At 43.9% G+C, this 25,545-nt stretch overlaps 1 protein-coding gene across 1 annotated transcript in view; it reads right to left on the minus strand.

The window, feature by feature from the left end:
• The window catches only part of SH3BGRL2 (SH3 domain binding glutamate rich protein like 2), a 59,915-nt gene extending 34,952 nt beyond the window's left edge, over positions 1–24,963 (minus strand). Inside the window, exon 1 of the mRNA XM_058566736.1 lies at positions 24,791–24,963. Coding sequence (XP_058422719.1) covers positions 24,791–24,835 — 45 coding nt within the window. The 5' untranslated portion in view covers positions 24,836–24,963. The remainder of the gene's footprint in view (positions 1–24,790) is intronic.
• Between the last annotated feature and the right edge of the window lie 582 nt (positions 24,964–25,545).

Genomic DNA, 25,545 nt, shown 5'->3' on the forward strand with positions numbered 1-25,545 from the left:
TAAAAATATGTCTAAATAACTTTCAAGCCAGAAGGCAAATCTCTCTTCCAAACATTTGAGAAATATTAAATTCTATTAGTCTAATTTTTCAGCACCTTTTTTCTTATACTAGGTCTTAAAAGCCAGTTTATAAATTCGTATCTTGCAAAATGGAGGGGAAAAAATCAGCAAAAACGGAGGGGAAAAAATCCCACCATATTTTCTAAAAGTGTGGCTTAAATCTTGATAGTCTTTGTCTAGAAGCATTCTAGCATACCTACAGCCAGGAAAATTACCAGACTGATAAAGAAGTCCTGGAAAACTAACCAGAGTTTCACTGTAAATACAGAAGTATACTATACTGCTAACGTACTGTCTATGGGCTAACATAAATGAGACATGGTAATAAATCCAGAGGCAGAAGAGACAGCAGTACAAGCACGTCCTAAAGTACCTGAATCATCATGACGTCTTGCCATATCCTGTATAATCTGTTTTCTCTTCACACTAACACTTTGCCCTTGAAGGTATCACATACTCCCACGACTTGAACTATTATCTCTATGAAGATATATCCAAAGTCTGCATTTCAAAATTGGCCTCTTTCACAAGGGCCAATCCCAGAGCTCCAAAGCCTTTCTGGAAATTTATTCTTAAATGTCCCACATTATCTCAAAAATGACTGCTAAAACAAAACAACAAAAATAGCAATAAAAACCTTGTTGTCACAAGGTCAACCCACCCATCCACCTCCTCCTCCTAACTTTCCTGTTTTTATTAACAACACACCACTTTGTTGATGACTCAGCATGACAAGCGAACTGCCTATAAGTCCACAACTTAACACTGTTACAAAAATAACCTGCCTAGAGGGCCAGCCTGGTGGTGCAGTGGCTAAGTTGGTGTGCTCTGCTTAGACGGCCCAGGGTTCAGGGGTTCGGATCCCACGTGCAGACTTACACACTGCTTATCACGCCATTCTGTGGCGGCATCCCACATATAAAATAGAGGAATACTGGCACAGATGCTAGCTCAGCAACAATCTTCCTCATCAAAAAAAATAAAATAATAACCTGCCTAAATAAAAAACCTTCTGACAAACACATGCGTGCGCACACACACACATTATTAAACTAGCACTCTCCTGTGCTCAGGTTGGTAGCACTAAAACAGGGATGGTGCAGAGAAGGGGAGGAGGTAAGTCTGGCCACCACAAGCTTGGCTCTGAGGTCTGTGCAGGGCCCTGGTTCATCTCTGACTTTTTCACAATGGTTAGAACACTTTGATAATGATGCCAAGGGCAGTGGCCAGATCCTCACTTGGGCCACTTAGCTTTGATTTATGTTCTAGTCCCTGACAGTCAGAAAGGGAAGGGTCTGGGTCACCTCGGGCAAGTTCTATTCTATCAGAGCCTCAGTTTCCTCATCAGTGAAATGCAGATCATAATTCAGCTCAGAGGGTGGCGATGAAAATTAAATGACATAACGCTCACAGAGTTCTTACTGCATGGCATGCTGAAAGAGCTCAACATGTCAGCTACTATTATTAGTACAATTTTTATTCTAAGGCCACAAACCTCATCAGCTATTCTGTTCTTCAGCAAGCCTACTCTTCTGCTAGTCACTGGGGATACCTGGGCCCAGTACAACTCCACGGCCATTTGGCTGCTCTCTCCCCAGTCATTCACTAATTCACTCATTTGTTCACTCCACAAGGATATTTGAGGGTCTAGCAGGTGCCAGGCACTGTGCTAGGTACAGGGGGTACACACCTGTCTCTGCCTTACTCCAGTTTGACCCCGAGAAAGCTGTGAGTTACAGGGATTCAACAGTCAAAGCACTGACAGTGCCTGAACTATAAAACTTGATTCAAACAGAGAGAGGATCCACTTCCGGGGAACATACCCTTTAGCAAGAATAGGTTTCCCTTTAGATATGAGCATAATGTTGTCACACTAACCAAACGTGTTCTGTGAGGGTTGATTTTCCACGCAGGCTCAGGCTAACACAGCCATACTTCCATGCTGCCCCAGGAAGCACGCTAAAGCAGACAAAAAGTGATGAGGGCAGAAAAGGGTCTCCTTGTGTAGACCCTGGCACAGAGGCTTGTCATTCACAGAATGGAGTTCAACTGCCCCGTCTAGACCAGCTAAACACAGGAACAAGTGGGGCTATTCATTGTGTGTTCATAAGAGTCACCTTTTTGACTCTCCTGTCTCTGCTGCATATAGGAACTGAGAAAAGGAATGCTAAAGCTAAAACTAGGAAGTAGACCTAGAGTAGGAAGTAGGACCAGAGATTTCAGCCAAGCAAAGAGGAATTAACAAATGTCCCCATGGCTGTCCCCTAGGACTTAAAGTCTGTCCTGGTGCATTTTTAAACTGATAACCAACATCAATTCAAACACTTTTCTATGTTGAGTCACACTCAGTTGTCTCTCTTTCGGAATTACTGATTAAGATCAAGAAGTTAATATGTAATTAAATCCAATCACCTCATTTAGAGCCCTAACTGAAACTGAGGCAAGTGTCCGAGTTTATGGTCTACTGTTCTTGAGTTTACAAGTATTTCAGAACAGATCACAGAGAGGTTACCACTGCCCTGATTCTTTCCATGAACTCGAATCTAATCTATTAGTAATGAAAATGTTACCTGTATGTATTTTCTGATTGGGAAACAATATTTTCAGAATAGCTTAGTCAACTCCATTCACATTCTAGATCACAAGTTACTGAAACAATACTTGCTCCTAATTCTTGGTATAATGTTAAAAGAAAGCTAAGTAAGACAGCACTAGAACTGAATTAAAATTAAAAAGATAAATGAGTCCATGAAATCTGCTACCTCAAATTTATTTATTTATTTTGTGAGGAAGATCAGCCCTGAGCTAACATCCGTGCTAATCCTCCTCTTTTTGCTGAGGAAGACTGGCTCTGAGCTAACATCTATTGCCAATCCTCCCCTTTTTTTCCCCCAAAGCCCCAGGAGATAGTTGTGTGTCATAGCTGCACATCCTTCTAGTTGCTGTATGTGGGATGCAGCCTCAGCATGGCTGGAGAAGTGGTGTGTTGGTGCGCGCCCGGGATCCGAACCCGGGCCGCCAGTAGCGGAGCGCACGCACTTAACCACTAAGCCACGGGGCCGGCCCTACCTCAAATTTAATAACTTTATTTTTCAAAACTACTCTTAAATGTTTAATCTCATGTAATTACTTGTTCATGTTAAAAAACTAAAACCAGTGTCTTCCACAGCCCTGCTCTCTCCACCCACTCCTCCATCATGAGCTGCAACAGTCATATCCTCTTCCAGTTTCCTAGTAGCCACGAAGTCGCCTCCTTCTTTCCTTTATCTTCACGCTTTCCTTCAGTTGCCAAGTCCTGACAATTCTACTCCTCCTCTCATCTTGCCTATTTTCCCCCATTTCTACAGTCCCTGTCCTGCTGCCAGCCACAGCTCCAGCAATTTTACTGTCCTACCCACTCCCACTTAGAAGCGGACAAGAACGTTCTTCTCAAGCACATACCACTATCTTTTCAGAACTTTACAATTCCTCATTGGCTCCTGATAAAAAACGTTTTTAAAAGACAGCTCTACACTCTCCTGCTCCTGGATTTCCAGGCCTCTCACCAGCCATGCCCTGTCTCCATCTCACTGTCAGCACCCTGAAATCTTGAGGGGCACTGGATCACACCCCCTCCAGCCAGAGCACCTCAGCTCACACCACAGGCCCTTTCAAAACTGACTGTGACCTCAAATCTCTTCTCTCCTCTCATCAACCATGCCGTCTCTTCCTTCTAAATTATGTAAATTCACCTTGCTTGGAAAGACTCCTACACACATACCTGAGTGTCCAACACTGTAGTTACACCTTTATTTTCTGCCTTTTCAGACATATATATTCTTTATTTTTAAACAGTTACATACATTAATATCAATGTTACTTATGGTTCCAGATGTGTGTGACGTGTCTCCCAAGAGTATTTTCCACATAGTATATACTCAAATGTCATCCAACATGTTGTCTCTGGGGGTTGCCTGAAAGAGTAGATTCTAGTGGGAGGAATGGGTGACTAATATTTACCCACTTATTAGAAAACCAGAAAACTGAGAAGATCCTAGTAATAGTACCACCGCCCACTCACCTGCCCAACCCAGAAACCTGGATTTCATGTTCACCTCTCCCTGACGATACAAGTAATCATCAAGTCATTAATCATCAAGTTCCCGATTTCAAAATTTTCCTTGAACCCATCCATGTTTCTCCATTTTCACTCACTAGCCCATGCCAAGCCATCATATCTGGTCTACAATTTCTGTATCTTCTTCTGGTCAGACTCCCCCCAGATTCTCTACCTCTCACATAGTACCACTTTTTACAGAAAAGCTAAAATGAATTTTTTTAAAAAGCATAAACCTACTGGTTTCACATTTCTGTTTAAAACCTTTCAGTAACCTCCCATTATCCTTCAGATGATGGTAAAAATCCATGCCCGGGCCCATGGGGCCCACATCTTCAGCTTTGGGCGCCTCTCCCACTCACCCTGCAGCAGTTGCTCTCAACCCGTAAACAGTCCTGAGTCACCTGGAGGGCTTGCCAAAACAGACTGTGGAAAGTTTCCAAAGTTTCTGACTCAGTAAGACTTGAGTGGAGCTCAAGAATTTGCATTTCATATCTACACAATGGAATATTATGTGGCCATAAAAATGAATGAAGTACTGATACATGCCACAATACAAATGGACACTGAAAACACACTCAAGTGAACGAAGCTGGTCATAAAGGACCATATATTGCATGATTCCATTTATATAAAATGCCCAGAGAATAGGCCATCTAGACAGAAAGTAGATTAGTGGTCGTCTAGGGCTGGAGTGAGGAGCATGGGAGTACCGGGGGTATGGCTAAGAGGTGTGGGATTGGCATCTGAGGTGTCAACTTCTCCACGTAATCTCCCACCTCTCCTTTCTCTATACTTACTTCCTCACCACAGTGACTGACCCTTGTTTCCCTTGCCTTAAATGCTACAAGGCCCAACTGAGAGCCCACCTCTCACACAGTACCACCCCAATCCAGAATACTCTCCACTTACTTCCTTTGAACTTCCAGAGAATATGCTACCCATATTCATTTTGTGTCTAAGAGCTACTGGGTCTTGTCTAGTCAAGTAATTTTAAATTCCGGAGGGCAGGGAACATATGCTATATCTCTTTGACATTCAAGTACCTTGCACACCACCTCAGCAAATGACGCTGCGAGAAACAATAGACATGAAATTGCAATGCCCAGACCATGATCCTGAGCCATCTGTCCTACAACTATTCAATGACCTGTCAACTTATTCTTTTGACCAAAAAAAAACTGAGACAGAAAGTTTAGTTAAGTAACTTACCCAAAATAATTCCCCGGGGAGTTACAGTAGTCAGAACTGGAACCCAGATCTCCCAACAAGCGGCCCAACCTCCACTTCTCCATTCTGCCACATCGTTCACATTTAGGAGTTGGGACACCAAGAACTCATTCCCACAATATCATCCCAAATGAAAATACAGAGGCTTAAGCTCCATATACTATTTCAAGCAATTAGTTTTAAGATACCAGCAACGAAGCAGTTAATATTCAAAAATTAAGCATTCCAGGAAACACACAATGCATCAGGAGCCAGAGCTGCAAAAACAGAAGGGAGAAAAAAACCCATAAACACTTCAGATATTGAGATTATCACATACAGAATATAAAATAAGTATGTTTAATACGTTCAAAGAAAGAAAGGAAGAGCGACTAAAAAGTAAGTGGCACATGGGATTTCAGCAAACTAAAGTTCTTCAGAGCTTCTAGAGAAGACATGAGCACAGGCCCACAGCCACGGCTAAGCATTCAGCCTCCACAGCCTCACACCAACCCTAGCCAGGGATTCAAACAGAATCCAAATCATGATGAGAGAGGCACAGACCCACCGACACCACTACAAACACAGTGCCAAGGGCCCAGACCTTTCCCACTCACAGAAAATGCAAATGAAGCAAAATGCACTCTCTTTTACTTCTTTAAAGGGCAGCCATAAGCCTCGCCAAATAATCACAAAAGTTACTTTATGCCAAAGACATTAAAGTATTTATAAATCCCAAGAGGGAAGGAGACACATATTTGAACACAAGGTCTAAAATATAGAAGTTAAAGTTTTAAATGGGTCGTTATCAGTTCCAAATTATGGTCCAACGCAAGCAATTATAAAAGATTTCTAACTGGGGATAAGCAGACACCGAAAAACTAAAACTCCAGAGATAGGCTAAGCAACATTAACGTATCCTTCTAAAGTCACGCCCATCTCAAAAATATCCACCAGATTCCCCCTCCCTACTCCCACGTCCACTCTGCTCTGCTTGGAGGCTTTCCAAGCATTCATTCATTCATCTTGAAAATATTTATTGACTACCAGGCCTAAGAGCCAGCCCTGGTGGTCTAGTGGTTAAGATTCGGTGCTCTCACCACTGTGGTCTGGATTTGTTTCCCGGTCAGGGAACCACACCACCTGGCTGTATGTTGCTGGGATGTTGAAAGCTTTCAAATACCTGCACATCCACCCATGGGAGACACGCTTCAGCAGAGCTTCCACACTAAGACCGACTAGGAGGAATGACCTGCCACCCACTTCTGAAAAAACTGGCCATGGACACATTATGAATAGTTGTGGAACACTGCCTGATACAGTGCCCGAAGGTGAGAGGAGGCGCAAAAAGACAGGGCAGGATTCTGTTCTGCTGTGCACAGGGTCACCAGAAGTCGCAATCGACTCGATGGCACTAACAACAAACCAGGCCTAAGATATGTCAGGCACCTGCGAGATCCCAGAAACCAGTGTGACATCATGGTCCATCTGGGCTAAACCTAGTCCACCTCCCTTCCCCACCGTGCACCCTAAATCCAGTCTGCTCACAGCCTTGATGCCTCTCACGTAACCGTGGCAAAGGACCAGTTTGCTGTTGTTCCTGTTGTTTTAATGTTCCATCTATCGTAGACTATACTTTTAGCAAATGAATTTCTACAAAAATGAAATAACAAAGACACACAAAATAGAAGCCTAAAGTTTTCATTATTATACTCAAAAAAAACATAAAATTACTCCGTAAACTTGCTATAAAAGTTTCTAAACCTTTACCTTCAATTGCAGTTCTTACATCAGTAACCAAGTTTGGTCCACAGATGGCACTGAGTAATCCTGCTCCAGGACTGACTGATGCAGAGACTGACCAGGTCTTTAAGGAACGGTTTCTCTCAACTAAAATCATCTCCATATTGTCCACACTTCCTATCTAAATTTGACTAATTCTTCACAGCTCAGCCCCAAACCCACACTGCACTCAACTATGCCTACCCAGTGGTTCTCAACTGGGGTGATTTTGCCCCACCCAGGGGACATTTGTCAATGTCTGGAGATATTTTCGGCTGTCACAACCAGGGGGTACTACTGGCATCTAATTGGCAGAGGCCAGGGATGCTGCTGAACATCGTATGATGTACAAGACAATCACCCACAACAAAGAATTATCTAGCCCAAAATGTCAATAGCACCGATGCTGAGAAACTCTGACTTCTACCAACCACTGCCCTCCCAGATTATCTCCTTCACCAAACTCTCATTATACCCCCAGTTACCACCAACCTAGCATTTAATGATATACAGCCTGGCACTGTTCAATAACAGTCGTGTGTATCTGTACCTCTTTTGCCAACTTGTCTATAAATTCCTCTGGAGGATGAAGACCATGCGTATATCACACCTGCATCCCCCACGGGACTCAGTAGGGTAGCTTCAGGAGCTGCTCATCACATATCTGTCAGCTGATCTGTCTCCCTTCCCACCTGCTTGATGCAATATAAATGGCTCTAACTAATGTCTCCATCAACCCATGTACTAAACTACGTTTAGTCTGCATTTTTAAAAAAGCATGTATTACTTAGCTATGTGAAGCCATAATAAAACATTGGCAAAAACAGAGAATGAAAAATGTGGGTGGTTTGATTTTATTGTTTTTCCATTCCCTGTCAAGATTACATGTTTACTTCCTTAAAGAAAAAAGTCAGCCAAGTATTTAGGATGCCATTATTTTATGAGACTGTCTATGAAAATTATATACAACTGTTCACACACATGCTTCCTGTTTAATTAGAGGATATTTGTAGAAGAGCTGCTCCAGCAAAACTTGCTGTAAGGGTCAAAATCCTCTGCAGTAAAGAGGAAATCCGGCTGAGGACAGTATTTTCCACAGGCAAGACTTACAGGACTTCAGCCAAAGGTTATGCTGTTATCAATGGCCAGAGATGCTGCTCTGGAACACGGGGTGTTTTGGAATATGTGGTTCCCATTTCTACATCAGTCAATCCTCAGTCGTGTGAAAAGTGATCCTAAGAGAGGATCTAGAAACTACTTCTATTTACATCTGAAAATTTGAGGGACAGCAGATCATTCTCACAATTACATTTTACAGGGGATCATATAATTAGTTCACATTTCCATAGTAGGCACAAATTGATACCTCTAAGAGAGTCTGGATGCTCTTACCTGCACTCTATCGCCCCCTGCCTTGGGCTGGCTGTGTCATCAGCTTTCTCCTTCCTCCTCGCGCTACTGAGCAAGGCTGGTGAGCCTTGTCTGCTGAAACTCTAACTCTCTAACTTCAGCTGGACACGCGATTCTGTTTGGTCCTACACAGCACCACTTGGAGCTTTCATAGCTTCCTCAAATCTCCACAGGCACTCGCCCTTCTCACAGATGACCCTAATTCCTGCATTCCACATAAGATAAAGTTATTCTTGAAGAGTGTCTCCAAATTCTGGTGTCTCCACCTCAAGTTTCTCTATATCTTCAGCCATATAATTTTCCATTCCATCTTGACTCAAAAGAGTAAGTGGAGAAATTAACAAAGGAGAATTAGAGAGCAGAGAGCCAACACAAAGAAAAATCCAAGTCTCCTTAAAAGTCAAGGAGCCACAACTCACTCAACAGGTTTTTTTTTTTTTTGAGGAAGATTGGCCCTGAGCTAACATCTGTTGCCAATCTTCCTCTTTTTTTTTTTTTTCTTCCCAAAGCCCCAGTACATAGTTGTATATCCTAGCTGTAGATCCTTCTAGTTCTTCTATGTGGGACGCCACCTCAGCATGACTTGACGAGCAGTGAGTAGGTTCACACCCAGGATCCAAACCTGCGAACCCTGGGCCAACGAAGCCGAACACGCAAACTTAACCACTACGCCACTGGGCTGGCCCCTCAACAGGTTTTTATGAGACCTCGTGGAGACCCTGCAATATGCTAGGCTGCCTTAGGACTAAGGGAATATAGCTGACAATACAAGGCCTCTAATTTGATGCAGTGCATAATCTAATGGGGCGGGGGGAGAGATAGGGCTTTCCAACAAGTAACTTCCATACGAAACTGGCAGTAACAGGGGAGTGCCTATAGGGCCAGGGCAGCCAAAAGGGGGTGCTCTGTGGGGAAGGTGCATGCGGAGGCCTACAAAGCCACAGTAATGTGGAGGCAAAGAACAAAAGCACAGCATCAGAAATGTAAAAAGAAGGAACATAAAATAAACAGCTCCTAGATGATGAGGAACAGAGTCTACAGGTGTTACATCAGACGGTAGAGAGAAGGAAAAGGGAAAGCAAAAGAGGAGTTGCAATGTGGGAACAGAGTTAGGAGCAAATTACTTTCTCCTGGAATTGGAAATTGAGGTTTTCTGTATAATTCAAGCTCATCCTTTTGAACAGAAATTGATTATTATTTTATTTTAAACTATTTTTAGTTTAGCAATCTCTCTAAAATGCACAGCATGTGTTCCCGCATTGTTCAGGAGAACGCATCAAACCCATACATGCCAAACTTGATTTGTCTGTTCTGGACCAGGACTCACCATGATGATCCACTCTGGCGCTTTGATGTGGTGCACTGACATTCTCAGAGTGCACTTATGTGTAAGACTGCTGGTTTACTCTCTAGCAAACGGAGCCCAAAGCCGTGCTTCTGGAATTCTCCATTTCTGCCTTCAGAAGGCAGCTGTCACCTCTCAGAGCTTCCCCTTGTGACTCCCTCACTTGGGCCCAGACACTGGTGGCCTGTTTCATTCCTGGCTGTCTGGGTGAGGCTCTGAAGGGCAGCCCCCTACCCTGGGAATGCAAAATAGCCAACTTCCTCTCAGTGGCCTCTCTGCCTCCTTCCAGGTCTCATTCCAGGCCTTCCAGCTTCACTCCACAGTGGGGTTCTAGAATTCTGATATCTGGACAACTAATAAAATTATCTCTAAAAACACAGATTCTTCACACCACTTATTTAAGAAGCAGTCAAATAAACCATGTCCCTCGCAGCCTTCACATTTTCTGAAGCATTCCATTCACTCGGTGTGGTCATGAGCTCTTGATTAGCTTGATATTTTTTTTTTTTTGTGAGGAAGATCAGCCCTGAGCTAACATCCATGCTAATCCTCCTCTTTTTGCTGAGGAAGACCGGCTCTGAGCTAACATCTATCGCCAATCCTCCTCCTTTTTCTCCCCAAAGCCCCAGTAGATAGTTGTATGTCATAGTTGCACATCCTTCTAGTTGCTGTATGTGGGACGCGGCCTCAGCATGGCCAGACAAGCAGTGCGTCAGTGCGCGCCCGGGATCCGAACCCGGACCGCCAGTAGCGGAGCGCGCGCACTTAACCGCTAAGCCAAGGGGCCGGCCCTAGCTTGATATTTTTTAACGAGGTTTTTCTTGGCTTTCTGAACCTAACACACAGACTTAGTCTTGTTAAAAGGATGATGCTTTTTTATTAATCATCTCCTCCCTGTTAATTATCTCTTAGAACCAAGCTTGCTATTCAAATATCACCGTGGAACTAACTGCAGAACATCTGTTTGTCTGCTTCACACTACAGGAAATACACACCAATGGAAAAGGAGGCATCTGGTCTAAAATGAAGGGCAGCATGGGGACACAAATCAAATTCTTTCTCTGACAAGAAAGAACAGGAAAGGTGACATCTGTTCCAGTTCACAAGCTCATATCAAGTATCTTGAAAAAAAAATTTTCCACTGGAGCCTTTTATTTAAGTGGAGTTTTCTAGAATCTTAAAAACAGCCACCTTCCCAACCTGAGATGCTATTTTTCTGTCTAGCTCTGAATATGACTTTCTTTGCCTTCATCCAAATAAATATAGCTGCCCTTGTGATTGACCTATCGGACAGCTCACGTTAGCATTATATTCCACAGGACTCTGTGTTGTCCTCCATTTTCCACGTTCATCTTTCCTCCTCAGGCAGATTATGAGGTATTTGGGGGGTTAGGATCATGCCATATACTCATTCTGCATCCTGAACATGGCTGAACACTGAGCAATAGAAGGTACTCATAAATATATGGGAAATGATTAACTCAATTCATTTCCAAAATATATACCCCCTAAAAATTCACTTCTGTTACCCATATTGGTTTATATGTGGAATAGAAGAAAAATTAAAAATTCAGAGCTAGAAGAGCTCTTTAAAAAAGGGATCTAAACTAGTTCTTAAAAAACATCAACATTATCAGTCATCAGGGAGACGCAAATCAAAACCACACTGAGATACCACCACACACCCACTAAAACAGCTGTAATCAAAAAGACAGTCAATAACAGGTGCTGGTTAAAATGTGGAGAACATCAGAACGCTTCTACCTTGCTAGTGGGAATGTAAAATGGAATAGCTGCTTTGGAAAACAGTTTGGGAGTTCCTCACCAAGTTAAACATAGAGTTTCCCTATGAGCCACCAATTCTCCTCCTAGGTATATACCCAAGCGAAGTGAAAACATATGGTCACATAAAAACTTGTACACAAATGTTCACAGCAGCATTATTCATAATAGCCAAAAAGCGGAAAGAACCCAAATATCTAACAACTAATGAATGAATAAACAAAATGTGGCATACCCATACAAGAGAATACTCTTCTGCCATAAAAAGAAATGAAGTACTGATACATTCTACAACATGCATGGACTTGGAAAACATTTTGCTAAGTGAATGAAGCCAAACACAAAAGGTCACATATTATACGATTCCACTTATGTGAAAGGCCCAGAATAGGCAAATCCATAGAGACAGAAAGTAGATTAGTGGTTGCCAGGGGCTGGAGGGAGGAGGGCATGCTGAGTGACTGCTAATGGAGATGGGGTTTCTTTTTGCGGTGATGAAAGGTTCTGGACTTAGATAGTGGTGATGGTTGCACAACACAGTAAATACACTAAAAGCCACTGAAACGTACAATTTAAAAGGGTGAATTATATCACCTTTTTATTATATGGTATGTGAATTATATCTCAATTAGAAAACAACAGTAACAACATGATGAGAAACCTGAAGCCCAGAGAAGCTAAGTTTCTTGTCCAAAGACAAAAGCTCATTAAATAGCATCACCAGAACCAGATTCCCAGTCTCCCAGCTCCCAATGCAGTACTCTAGGTCCACAACACACTGCTCTCAAAGTTTCAGGACAAGCAGTGTAGACTTGAACTAGTCATTTAACAGCTCACACCTCATCAGAAGAGAAAGATGAACTGAATGATCTCTTCAGTTCCTTCCAGTTGTAAAGCAACCTGAGTCTTCTCACATGGTGAGCATTTCCTCTCTGTTACTGTAGATCAGAGCAGGGGTTCTCAACCAAGGGTGATTATGCCCCCAGGGGACATTTGAGAATGCCTAGAGACATTCTGGTTGTCACAATTGGGGGCAGGGGCTGCTACTAGCACCCAGCAGGTAGAGACAGGGCATGCTGCTCTATGTCTGCAATGCACAGAACGGCCCCCCACAACAAAGAATGACCCAGTGCCAAACGTCAACAGTGATGCCAGTGATAAACCCTGGCGTGGGGTGTGATCCACTCTATTTTTAAGCTTTCCAAGGAAGGTCTGTCCTATAATGACTGAAGCAGCAGTTCTGAGATTACAGAGTGACTGGGAGGCTGGCACCATGCACAAACAGGATAGAGACATTTTTTACTCCCCATAACAATTCGCTTCCACACAGAGTCGAAAATTCAAATGCCCTCAGGAGTCAGGTGGTTAACATAAAGGAATGAAGCCAACCAATTCCTAATAACAGGACTATTATTTCCCTCCTTCCACAAGAAAACTTTCACTGGCTCCCATTCTTCATGAAACATATATAACTCTTTCAATATAATCTTGTGATTTCCCACTTTAGATAGACATAGATGCCAAGAAATATCTTCAATTATAAGAAAAAGAATCACACAAATCAATAACAAATGGCTCAGAGTTAGGAAGACGGTGGGAATGGTGGGGGTGCTGTAGAGACTCCCAGGGTACACCCCAGAAAGGGCCACCACTAATCAGCTTCAACGGATCCCTGCCATGATAGAGTGAGGCACTGCAGTCAAGAGACCTTCAGATGTCTCCAGAAGAGTGGGAAATTCAGATTACATGTATGTGAGAAAGACATGTCCCAGCATTTAAAATCTTTGCTCAAAAAACTTTTAAAACACTGTGTTGGGGCTGGCCCAGTGGCGTAGTGGTTATGTTCAGCACATTCCACTTCAGTGGCCCAGGGTTCAAGGGTTTGGATCCCAGGCACAGATCTACATCAAGCCATGCTGTGGCGGCGTCCCATATACAAAACAGAGGAAGCTGGGCACAGACGTTAGCTCAGGGCCAATATCCCTCATCTAAATAAATAAATAAATAAATAACACTGTGTTAAGTCAATATCAAAGGGGTTTCAGTTGCCAAACCCAGACCCCTGACCTCAAACCTCCACTAACCCTAATAAACAATGTCAGTTTCAGGTCTTCCCATGGATGCATTCCATTGAACTCAGGACCTATTGTCCAATTATAAGAACAATTTTTTCCTTAATTAAATCCTAATAGTTCGTTTAAAGTTGAAAACTCACAAAGGATCAGAGAATTACTGCTGACAAATTTATATGAAACTCATATTATTATTAATGGCTGCCATTTCATTAAGCTCCAACAACTTTACAAATGGGGACGCTGAGATCCAGAGAAGTTAAAAGACTTGCTAAGCCACCGTGCTGGTTAGGTTACCAGAACCATTAATTCGAAGCCAGGTCTTTCTGCTCCTAAAAGCCACATTCTTTCCACATATCACCTTGCTTGTATCACACAAATTTCTTCTATCTACCAAGTTTATGAGGCTCTCTCAGTAAATTACATGTAAAGAATCTGATCTTAAAAAGAGAGATGGCTGACAATGAACGAGGCAAAAAGATCTTGAAACAAGTAAACCCGGCAGTGAAGTGTATGATCAGCGGCTTCCCGGACCCACTCCTGCGGGCCCCTCCTACCTTCCTGTGTGTGTTGATCCCCTTTTCCTTTACACACACAGCGGCTGCCTGCACTCCACAGGCCTTCCTGCTCTCCCCTCCAACCACTAACAGCCCTGACTCCAGCTCCAGCTCAGCTCCTGATTCCCACTTTCTAGTCACTCTTGTATTGAACTCCTACAGAAGGCTGCAATATACGGATAAACTCTTTCCACTCAAAAGGACACTTTAGTTGCAGGGTAAGAAACAGGGAATGATCAGCCCATGGAGAAAATGTCTCCCAGGAACCCAGGATTCAAGATGAAAGAATGAGAGCACGTACTTTCACCACCACCATTTGTCCAGGTAGATCTCATGTTGCCCAAAAGGTCCCAAGAGATTAAATATCTCCGCCCTCGGCCCCCTCCCTGGGTTCCAGCCACCCAGCCCACATTTCCTTCTCCCATATTACCCTCCCATCCCATCCCACTCTGCTCCCTTGGGTTCAATACATCAAGTCCATTCTACTCAACTTTATCACACACAGCAAGAGAATCACATTTGAGGCAAATCACACGCCTGGTTTCAGGACATCCAACAGTCCCTTCAGAGCATTGCTTATTCTAATTTCTCTTTAATCTCTGATTCCTTCCTCTGGGACATAGCCATTAAGAAAAACGATGGCACAAATCTGGGTGTCTGAACTTTATGGGTTCTATGACAAGGCAAGTTATTCAAAGTTTCTGAGCTTCAGTTTCCTATCCTATTAGAGAGGGGGAGAGGGAGAGAGAATATGAACGGCCACCATGCCGAGGTACTTTAAGGAAGACAAACGCAAGGCCCTAGTACATCCTGTAAGTGGTGTGAATGCAGTTGTTATTATAATTATTATTATGAATACTAGCCTTCCAATTCAACCCACACTGCTTATAGCTTTTATCAGTCTCTGCGGAAGCAAGGCCACTGCTTTCACATGCCCTGAGGATACTGTGCCCACAATTACCTGCTCAACAGCTGAGTGGGGACCCCTAGAACTGCTCTTTCGGAGTCCTGCCCCTCCCCCTTTCTTTAGATTGAGCTCACACACTGTTATCCCAGCCTGTTTCCTGGTTCTCACTGGTCTCCGGTCAGGGGCTCTTCCGGTAGGCAGTGGGAGGTGATGAAAAAGTACTGGACACAATCAGAAGATAGGGGTTCGAATCTGGACTCACTGAGCCACGTGATCCTAGGCATGTTACTTAACCACCCTCTACCTCAACATTCTCATCTGTCAAATCAATATAATAAACCACAGTTTGTAGGATCATTGTAACGATTAAATAAGCTGCAGGGAAAACCCTACCACAAGCTGGGCACAGGTAAACCCTAACTGTTCACTGACCCTTCAGTGCTGCGAGGCTCAGCACAGAGGACAGGCACCTCCTAGAGACCCCATCCCAGTGTGTCTCTCCCTCTCCTGTCTCCAGCACCTGTTTCCACAAAGCCCCCTACCTCTTTACCACCATCCACCTGCCCCCCTGCCAGATCTGAAAGCACTCCACCACCATGTCACAAGCCTCGAGATTCAGTGCTCAGTTCCACCGTCGGGATAAGCACCGTCTTTCTGGCAAGTACCACTCATCTTCATCAAACACAGAAATCCTGGCCCTTCTCCACCACCCGTCCCCTAATGTGGGGTGAGACATTCGCAGGGGATCTTATCCATCAATTCAACTTGGTATCTCATGTTCCTCTTGCCTCTTACTCAGAGACTCAAAATATTCTACATTCAGTTACAGAAATCTGAAAGCAGAGTCCAAGCGTACAGAGTGCAAGACAGGGCTGGCAAATACGCGGCACAGGCCCTGGTCCTTCCTCCTCCAGTGCCGGAGCAGACATCAACAATCAATCCCACTGTTCTCCAGCTGACCCAGACAAGGATCTGAAAACCCCTCTCCCAGGTCTCCAGGCAGCCACCATCCATCCGTCAGAGCTGTCATTTGGGATGAAATCTACTTGCCAAGTTTGGGAAGCCTTAGATCAAACCAGGACTCGAAAATCATGTACTATGTACAGCAAAGAATAGTGCCTATTTGCACAGTAAGCACTGTGTAGGCAGTGAATAAAGATGGTTTAGTTACTCATGCACAACACACTGTGTACCTATAAAATGTTCAAAAATTACAGAAGAACTCTAATTAAGTGGTTTGTTTGGGGAATGACTTCGAATTGTAATGTTCTTATTAATTCAAATTTCAGTAGAAAACTCTCTATACTTAAATTTACTAAAAACTCTAAAATTATACCAGCATGCATCCTTGGCTTAGTAAGTACTATGTACTATACATAATTTTGTTGATGATTAAAGATCTTACACGATCCAAGGTTATAATTTTTTATTTTTTTATTATTGCTATTACTACTGCTGCTGATGATAATGATGATATAATAAAAATAATGGTTAACACGCACTGAGTACTTACTATGCACCTGGCACTCTGCTAACTGCCTTATTCCGAATACACAGCAATCCTATGCAGGAGGTACCACTACTATCCCACTTTTACAAATGAAGAGACTGAGACTACTTGCCTAAGGCCACGTCCCTCATCAACAGCAGAGCTAGGATTTGGACTCAGCCCCTGCCTTAACCATGAGGCTACGCTGCCCTCCAGTGATAGATAATCCATAGATGAGGCAGAAGTAGGTGCCTGGGTTGAGTATAAGTTGATTCCAGAATTAAATAAATCAGCAAATACTCAACCCAAACACCTACTTTGGGTAGAAAGTAGTTTATTTATCATAAAAGGACAGTGCAACCCAAAACTCCTGTCAATTGGGGACCCAGGCTTCTGAAAGTGGCCAATTCCCACTCAAAGCAACTGTCCTAATGAACATAAATACTACAGCAGAGAAAGTAAGCTTCAATCCTCACAGGAATGTCATGAATGAAGACCATACGCCCAGCCCTTGTGCAACCCACAGGAGGAAAACAAACCAACTCAAAAGCTGTGTTGCTTCTGTTGCTTTGGGTTTTTTGTTTTGCTTTGTCTTTAATACAAAAATTGGTACACAGCAATAGCTGCTGACGAACTATATTTGCATTCACCAAATACCACTGAACTCACCTGTCGAGCAAGTCACCTACTTGGGTCTCTTTTACTCTCAGCCCTCCACTCCCAAAGCCACTAGGTCCAAAATGACAAAAGCCATTTCCAGGTTTGGGCCTTCACCGGTAAGAAATGGAAAACGCATCCTGAAGCCCTTAGAACCCTTTGCCCTTGGTGACAGCCAACATTCCATTTCTGGCTTCAGGAGCTCTGAAGCAAAGTTGGCAGAGGGCCCACAAAGGTCCCACAACAAGGCAACCCACCCTGATGTATGGCGTGCCCTGCCCTTCTACCCTCAGGGGTCAGTTCCAGGAAACCCCTCTTGGGGTTCTGCCAGGTCCCGAGCCAGCCCCAACAAGTCAGGCCCCCTCAAAGCAAGCTGTCAATGGTAATAGCAAAGGGAATCAGATCTAGGAGACCAACCAAATTGTTCCAGAGTCTCCTAGGGGCTGCACCAGCCTAAAAAGTACCTATAGGTCTATAGGTGGGGGCCCCCATCTGCCAGCACCTAATTCAGCTTTCAGTCCTTCAGCAAAGCTGTCCTGAGTCCAGAAGGGGAAATATTCAATTAAGTACTTTTCCTAGGTTGAATTCTTTTTTTAGAGTTTGGAAAAAACAATCAAACATACAAGAAATAACAACACTAACTTTACATTACCATAGTCCAGTTTCTGAGTAACTAGCCAGTGCAGGCAGATAAACTCAGATTAGCCTATTACGAGGACAGGAGGGAAACCACACTGCCTTATAGCAGACTGCTCAGCTGCAGCTGGTCCAGGCTTCCAGCCTCCAAGTCCACCCCCATTCCCACTTCTCCAGCCAGCCCAACCACCAATCAAAAAATCAGCAAGGACACATACTGATCACTATTGGTCTAGAAAAGACTAAACAGAAAGGTTCAATGACATGTTTTTAAGCTACAACTAGAAAGAGGATCCAAAAAGACAATAGGACATAATCAGAAGTGGAAAATTTCTCTCAAATGTTAACAAACATTTGCAATTTCATAGAAAAAAATAAGTTTTCACTAAATTTCTACTTTGAAAAGCTAAGATCCTTTTTCGCAAAATAGATAAACAATATAATATAAAATTAATCAGAAAAATAACGAATACAGGAACGTGATTGAAATCAGAACAAGTTGAGTTTCTAACTAACACTACAGCTAAAATAAAACCCATGAGAGGAGTTCCTAATGAAAAACTGTTGAAACCTAAAAGGGTCTCCTTCTGAATTGAGAGACTGGAAGGTAACTTTTTAAAAGATTAACATTTAGCAGCTGAACTAGCAATTTCTTGATCCCATTTTTTTAAATCTGCATTTCAAAATAAAGTATTTTAAACTTTCATATATAATAATCAGTAAGTCATCCTAAGTTTTATTTTTAAAAGTGAAACATTTGCTAAGAATCTAGACTTTTTCTAGTCTGTCACCATTTCTAACTTTACTAACAAAAAAACAATTCATTTTGGAACTTTTTATAAGTTAAACATGAAAAAAATCTGAAGAAGAAATATTCTTCAGAGTTAGTATCTCACACTGCATCCCGCAGAACGGCTGACTTTTTTCACGATAGTTGTTTTCCTTTTCTGTTTTTCATCAAAAAATTGAAAACCAGAAAAAATAAGACGCAAGCAGTGTTACATTCCTGCAGTGTGGAAACCACCTTATACTTCATTATAAATAGTTGTCAAAATTTAGTTTCCTCAAACAGACTGAAATGTTTATCTAAAGTGTCCTAATGCAAATGGATAAAAAGTCCCTAATTTCATAAAGGAGTCCATGCCCTTGAGCATATTTAGATTTACAAGTTTAAAATATTATAGAATGGAAAAAAATATCAAAGTTGGGAAATATTAAAATGAACTAGAAAAACTCAGGTCAGGTCTTCACTTGGGATATTAATAAAAAGTTCCCTTTCTAGCAATAAACCTTATACAATGACTATAATTTCATCTAACTCCATATCTAGCTACTGACTTTAAGATTCAAGAAATTTGCCCATAGTCTTTCCAATTAAAGGGGGAAAATTCCATCAATTAGTCTATTTCAACCCTCATCTTGCATGCTGTTATGGGTTGAATTGTGTCCCCCAAAAAGATGATAAAGTCCTAACCCCCAGTACCTATGAGTGTGACCTTATTTGAAAATACGATCTTTGCAGACGATCAAGTTAAGATGAGGTCATTAAGGTGGGCTCAAATTGAATGACTGTGTCCTAATAAAAAGGGGAAATTTGGACACAGACACAGACACACATGTGCTATGTGAACATGAAGACAGATGATACCGTGATATATCTACACGCCAAGGAATGCCCAAGATTGCCAGCAAACCACCAGAAGCTAGGAGAGAGGCATGGAACAGTCTCCCCCACAGCCCTCAGAAGGAAGAAATCCTGCTGACATCTTGATCTCGACTTCCAGCTTCCAGAACTGTGAGACAAATTTCTGTGGTTTAAGCCCCCCAGTATTTGGTACTTTGTTAATGGCAGCCCTAGGAAAAGAATACATACGCCTTCCTCGCCTGACCTTCCCTCACAACCACATCCTTGTCCTTGCACCCCCAACTTATTCTTGCTTCTCCCGATCACTGCTTGTACGCTCCCACCTCTTCCCTAACCTCACTCCACATCTCCCCTGCCAACGCCCTTCGGCACTGTTTCTTGTCAGGGGTACCACTGGTATTTTGGAGGGGGCAGTTCTTATGGGGGACTGTCTGACACACTGCAGGACGTCGAGCTTCCCTAGTACTCTCATTCCCCCAAGGGTGCGACAGTGCCCACAGTGGAGAACTTCTGCTCTAGAAGCTTTGGAGCCACCCCACCAGAGTTTGACTCAGGGTCCCACCATCTACCATGTATGATCTCAACCAAGTCAGTTAACTTCAGCATCTTCATCTGTAAAATGGAAATAAATAACTACCTTGCCAAATGATTCTGAAAATTCAATGAGTTAAGGATTCTAATGAGCCCAGGCTTACCCTCACTAGTTCATTCTGGCATTAGAATCACTTAGGAATTATGCTCAGGTGGTTCTACCTGGTCACATCCTGACTTTGCCTTGGAACTCCTTTCAGAGGCATCTTACACAGCGAAGCTTCACTGAATATACTCTGTGGAGATGCAACTACTTGACTAATCATCACATATTTAAAATAGCTATAAGTCACGCAAAGCAGTAGGATATGCCTTCTACAGGAGCAAAGAGCGAGACAACTCGGAGCAAAGTTTCTGTGTGTTCCCCTGCCACCCCCACTCCCACTTGAAAACATAGTTGCAGCCCTGGGCAAAGCTCCACGTTTCCCAACTTTGCTCCCAATGTCTTTGTATCTTTTGCTCCCAGTGAAGGTCCCTCTCCAACATCCAGGGATACACTGCTAGCTCATTTCACCCTGCCCCAGGGAAACATCCCCCCGAGCCAGCATCAGTCCTTCATCGTCCTCGATTAAATGGTGTGCATCCCAAGTTTTCGGGCTGTAGAGAGCACTGATTTGCGCCATGAGGCCAGAGTCTAAGTCTGTTCTGACCATCACATAAACCTAGCACCTAACAGCACATAACAAAGAGCCGGGTACTTAGCAGGCCTGCAATGACTGTTTGATGAATGCCAGGGTGAATTAAGACATGAATGAACGCATTGCTAAATGAATGTATGAATGAATACATTCAGGAGTCAGGAGGCCTGGCTTCCATTTAGCCCTCAGCTCTGCAGACTGCCATAAATGCTCTCACGGCACACCACTTAATCTCTACGCCCAAATTTCCTTCCCTGTGAAATTAGGTGGTTGGACGTCACCAGAAAACCTCCTCAGGTTTTCTTTCAGCTCTAACAACTGAGCCCAGGAACTTTAACACAGAATGAAAGACTTTATTTCCTTTTTGAGAAATTTTAGTCAAAGCAAATGGGGGTAAAGATTTTTCTAAAATCACATACCAGGGCTCTCTCCCTGCCAGAGAGCACCTTGTTCCTGGGGACAAAAGGCTCCAGATAGCATGCAAGTTGCAGATACTGAGGACATTTCTGAGATGCTGAGCACTATGGAGTTCGTCATCGTGGGCTCCTTTCAGGGACTTAGTGTCTACTCTGTCCCCAAAAGAGGTCCATAGGGACCTCCGCCACCTGACCCTCCCTTTCCAGCCTGAACAAGGTGGGCGCGTGTACTCTCTCTCAGGTTCCAAATCTAACTCAATTCCTCTCCTTGCCATCTGCCTAAGGCCCCCACATGCATATTTGATGATTTCTGGCACCTTTCCTCCTTATCTGACACCCTGCAATGCATCCCTCTGCTGCCTATATTATTTCTATCTCTGGTAAGAATGTTGCTGAAAGAGGCATGTGTCCTTGGGCTGTACTTTATCACAGGTGGTTTACCTTTCCTATCTTATCTCCCCACCTGAATTCCTTGAGAACAGAGACCACACCCTCCATTCTCCTCCAGTTCCCCCAAGACCAAGGACAGAGCCGAGCGAGTAGCAGACCCTTACAAGATACTTGATGAATGAATAAAACAATGCATGAATGAAATAACTGATTTCAATGTTTTTAAATTAATAAGTCATATTAATATATTTCCCGAATAAAGTTACCAAGACCTCCTCTTTTGGGTACACAACCAGAATAAATTAAATTTTAAAATGATACTTCTATGAAGATATTATTTTCTTAGGACTGAACTAAAATGTCCTTCACTACAGCATCATCAGCTGCATAAGAAATCTGATTTTCAGGTATCCGTAGCATAATAATGTGGCATCACTTTTATTTCCCAGTAAAAGCAGATTTGCGCTGGATCTGGGGAGGATAAGAGGGCAATAATCACCCCTTGGTGTGAACCAGTCCAACTACCACTGTTACCTGCTGAAGCTGGAGAGTTCAGGGAAGTCAGAACAAGATATGAAGATTTTCTCTAAATGGATTGTATAAATTTACTGCTCATTGGGGCAGGGCATCTTTTTGGAAATTTCTGGGACTTACTTAGCTAAGTCTAATTCTAGTCACATTTCTTCCTTGTGGTTTAATCAACTTCAGCTAAAACCAAACCAACTTGGGAATCAAATTATTTGTTCTCCCACGCACTTGCTGGTCATGGTTGGTCACCGAATAAAACAGCACCAACGGTCAATGCAACACTGCTGGAGGGAAGACACTGTGGCCCCGCCACCAAAGCTTAATATAGCTTAATGCTATATTATATTATAAGCCCCATTAGCCTCCCCAGCCAAAGAGCTGATCTAAACAACTTCGTTATCTCCCAGAAATCATTATACTTGCATATAAGCATAAACTTAACATCTCCAAAAGTATCGATGTTACATAATTACAGAAAAACTGTGTACTGGTAAAGGAGATAATACTACAACTGGAGAGACTCAGTGGCTAGAGACTGTCTGAGACTGAAAAGATTGGGTCCATTAAAATAGATAATTAATGCTTATGGGCTGGACGGTATGTCATAACAAAGCATGTCTTCCAGCTTAAATCAAACCACGTCAGAACACATGCTACCAAGTGGGGCAGTGGGGGGACCTGAGACATCACAGTAAAACACAGAAGGAAAAGAAAAAATTCACTCTGAGGCTAATATGTATACTGTTAAAGTGAAAGAAGCTATTATGAGGATTTACCCACATTTCCCCAGCTGATGAAGTGAAAACATTTTAAAGCAGAGTGCACTTCTCAGTTATTCATCACAATCCTTCATTCTACAGGAGAGAAACTCAGCAGAGAGGGAGCACCTTATCTAAGCTTACACCACCAGTCACAGCCCGCATTAAAACTTAGGTCTCTTAAGTCCAGCTTCATGTGCAAAACACACAGTATGAAATTTAAAAATTAAAAAAGCACACAGCAGGCAGGCAATAAATATTTGTTAATGGAATTGAGGAAACAGAGATGCAGGGTTCCAGAACTATCTTGCTATTACTACCTCCTGACAGGATAAGCCAAGTAACTACCTTAAGTTTTCACTTTGACTTGTCCAACGTAGCCTAGGCTTCTTAATACTATAAAGCATCCTTTCCCCAATCAACAAAATGCTATTGGAACAATTACTGACGCATGCAAGTTGGTGGTGAAACCAAAAGCTGTGTAGCATTCTTATGAAGGAGTGCATTTGAAAAAACTCTACCTACAAAATAGTAGGGTTTCCAAACACATGAAGTGTAGCTCCAGTGGAGAAATCTACAAAAGGCAGGTATGACTAAGCAACCACAAATACATAGAAACCCCGAACTATCAGGGGTCTGGGGACCAGTGCAGCCTGCAAATAAAGATAAGCTGGAGTTTCCCATCTATCGTTTTAATGCAAAAGGGAGTCTTTTTTATATTATAATTTCTTTTTAAATAAAAAGCCTCAAAGGTTTATAAGAATTTGCAAACAATATTTTATTCCATCTTCCATTCCACCTGCTTCAGAAACAAATTTTGGGACAATCTGGTTGAGGTGCTGGACAGAAAACTGGCCAGACCAAATTTTAAGCAACCGATATTGCACTTTTTGATGTATTTGATTATATATGTCATGAAAGAGCCTCTTAAATCTATAATTTAACTTAGCTAAGGAAACCAAATCTTAATAATCATGTAAAACATATTGCTACGTTATCTTAGTGGGCTATCAAGTGTACTACTGAATTTTTTCTTAGCGTCTGACATCTAGCTATTTAACTTCTCTTCCTCCTAAAAAAAAAAATTCAGGAATATCGACCAGACAAAACGGATTAACATAATTAGACCACAATTTATACATCCCCGAGAAGAAAATGACCACAGCATTACAAGGGGAAAGAAACCCAACACACCCACTTACATGAAAACATAAAAACATTTATAGCACCCCAGGCAAAAAGATGACAAAACAAACAAAAAACGCTGCACGACAGGACAAACCTGGTATACTGTTCTCTTTGCGCAGGTACAAAACTAAAGAAATACACTTGGTGGCGGGGAACGGAGAGTGGAAAGCAATTCCCACTTCAACTTGTTTCATTCAAGAGCTAGGTTAGCAAACCAAGCAGCTGAAAGAGCTCCCGTACAAAACATAACCAAGCTGAACGTCCCAAATCGAGAAGAACTAACGCCAAGGGGAGCGGGACCCCCGAAACCCTCGGACCACCCCTTCTCTAAATTCCTGAGCCACCCAACTGGAGCGGGGGGCTTCGCGCGGACTCCATCTTCCCGCCGCGCCGTCCCCCTCTCAGGCCGCGAGGGTGGGCGTACGGGGGAGCCCGGGTCCCCCACCCACCTCTGCTGCCCGCCCTGTTCATTGTTGTCCCGGGGTGATGGATCACCTGCGGGCGCTGGCTCCCGCGGCCGGACGCGCCGCCGCCGGGACGCGCAGAGCCGAGCGCCGCGCGCCTCCGCAGGACCGCACCGCGCCCCCACCCGCAGACGCGCCCCCGGCCCGCCGGCGGTCCCCGCAGTGCTCACCGCCACGAAACCCGAGGAGGAGGCGATGAACACGCGGATGACCATCCTCCCGCCGGCCGGACCGTGTGCCTCCGTGGGGCTCCGGGCGGGCGCGGGCGCGGGCGCGGACGCAACACTGGGCTACAAGCCGCCGCCGCCGCGGAGCAGAGCGCTCCGGTGGGAAGACCGCGGGGACCGGGCTCCCTCCCGCCGGGTCCGCAGATAAAAGCCCGGAGCCTCCCGGCCGCCGGCCGCGGGGGGAGGAGGGGAGGGAGCTGGCTGCGGGGCATGCCGGGAGTTGTAGTCTCGGGCTCTCCCCGGGCGGCCGGTGGAGCGAGCTCCTGCCAGCCCCCGCTCACTGCGGTCAGTCCTGCACGCGCGCAGGTGGCTGGAGCGCACCCCGAGTCCGGGAGAGGCCGTGACCGGGGCTGGAGGGGGCGAGGATCCCAGCGAGACGAGGACAAAGAAAAGTGGGCAAAAGGGCTTGCTTGGTTCCAAGTCCAAGCTTGGGTTCTGTGTTGTGGTTTACTGGTTTGGAGCATCCCCCCACCGCGCTCCGAGACGTCAGCGGACGCGAGCGTGCCGCGGGGACCCACTGTTTCGGGGGCGCCCAGGGACGAGGGGGCTGCGGTGGGGGCAGCGGGGCTGGGCGCTGCTCTGTTTGCCCGGCGGCTCTGGCGACTGCAGAAAAGTGATTCTTTTAGGTGAATGAGAGGTTTTCTGTTTCTGTAGACGCTGAAAATTAGAAATCAGATGAGAGCACAACCGATATTTTA

Source organism: Diceros bicornis, chromosome 23, assembly GCF_020826845.1.
Source record: "Diceros bicornis minor isolate mBicDic1 chromosome 23, mDicBic1.mat.cur, whole genome shotgun sequence".
NCBI lineage: Eukaryota > Metazoa > Chordata > Mammalia > Perissodactyla > Rhinocerotidae > Diceros > Diceros bicornis.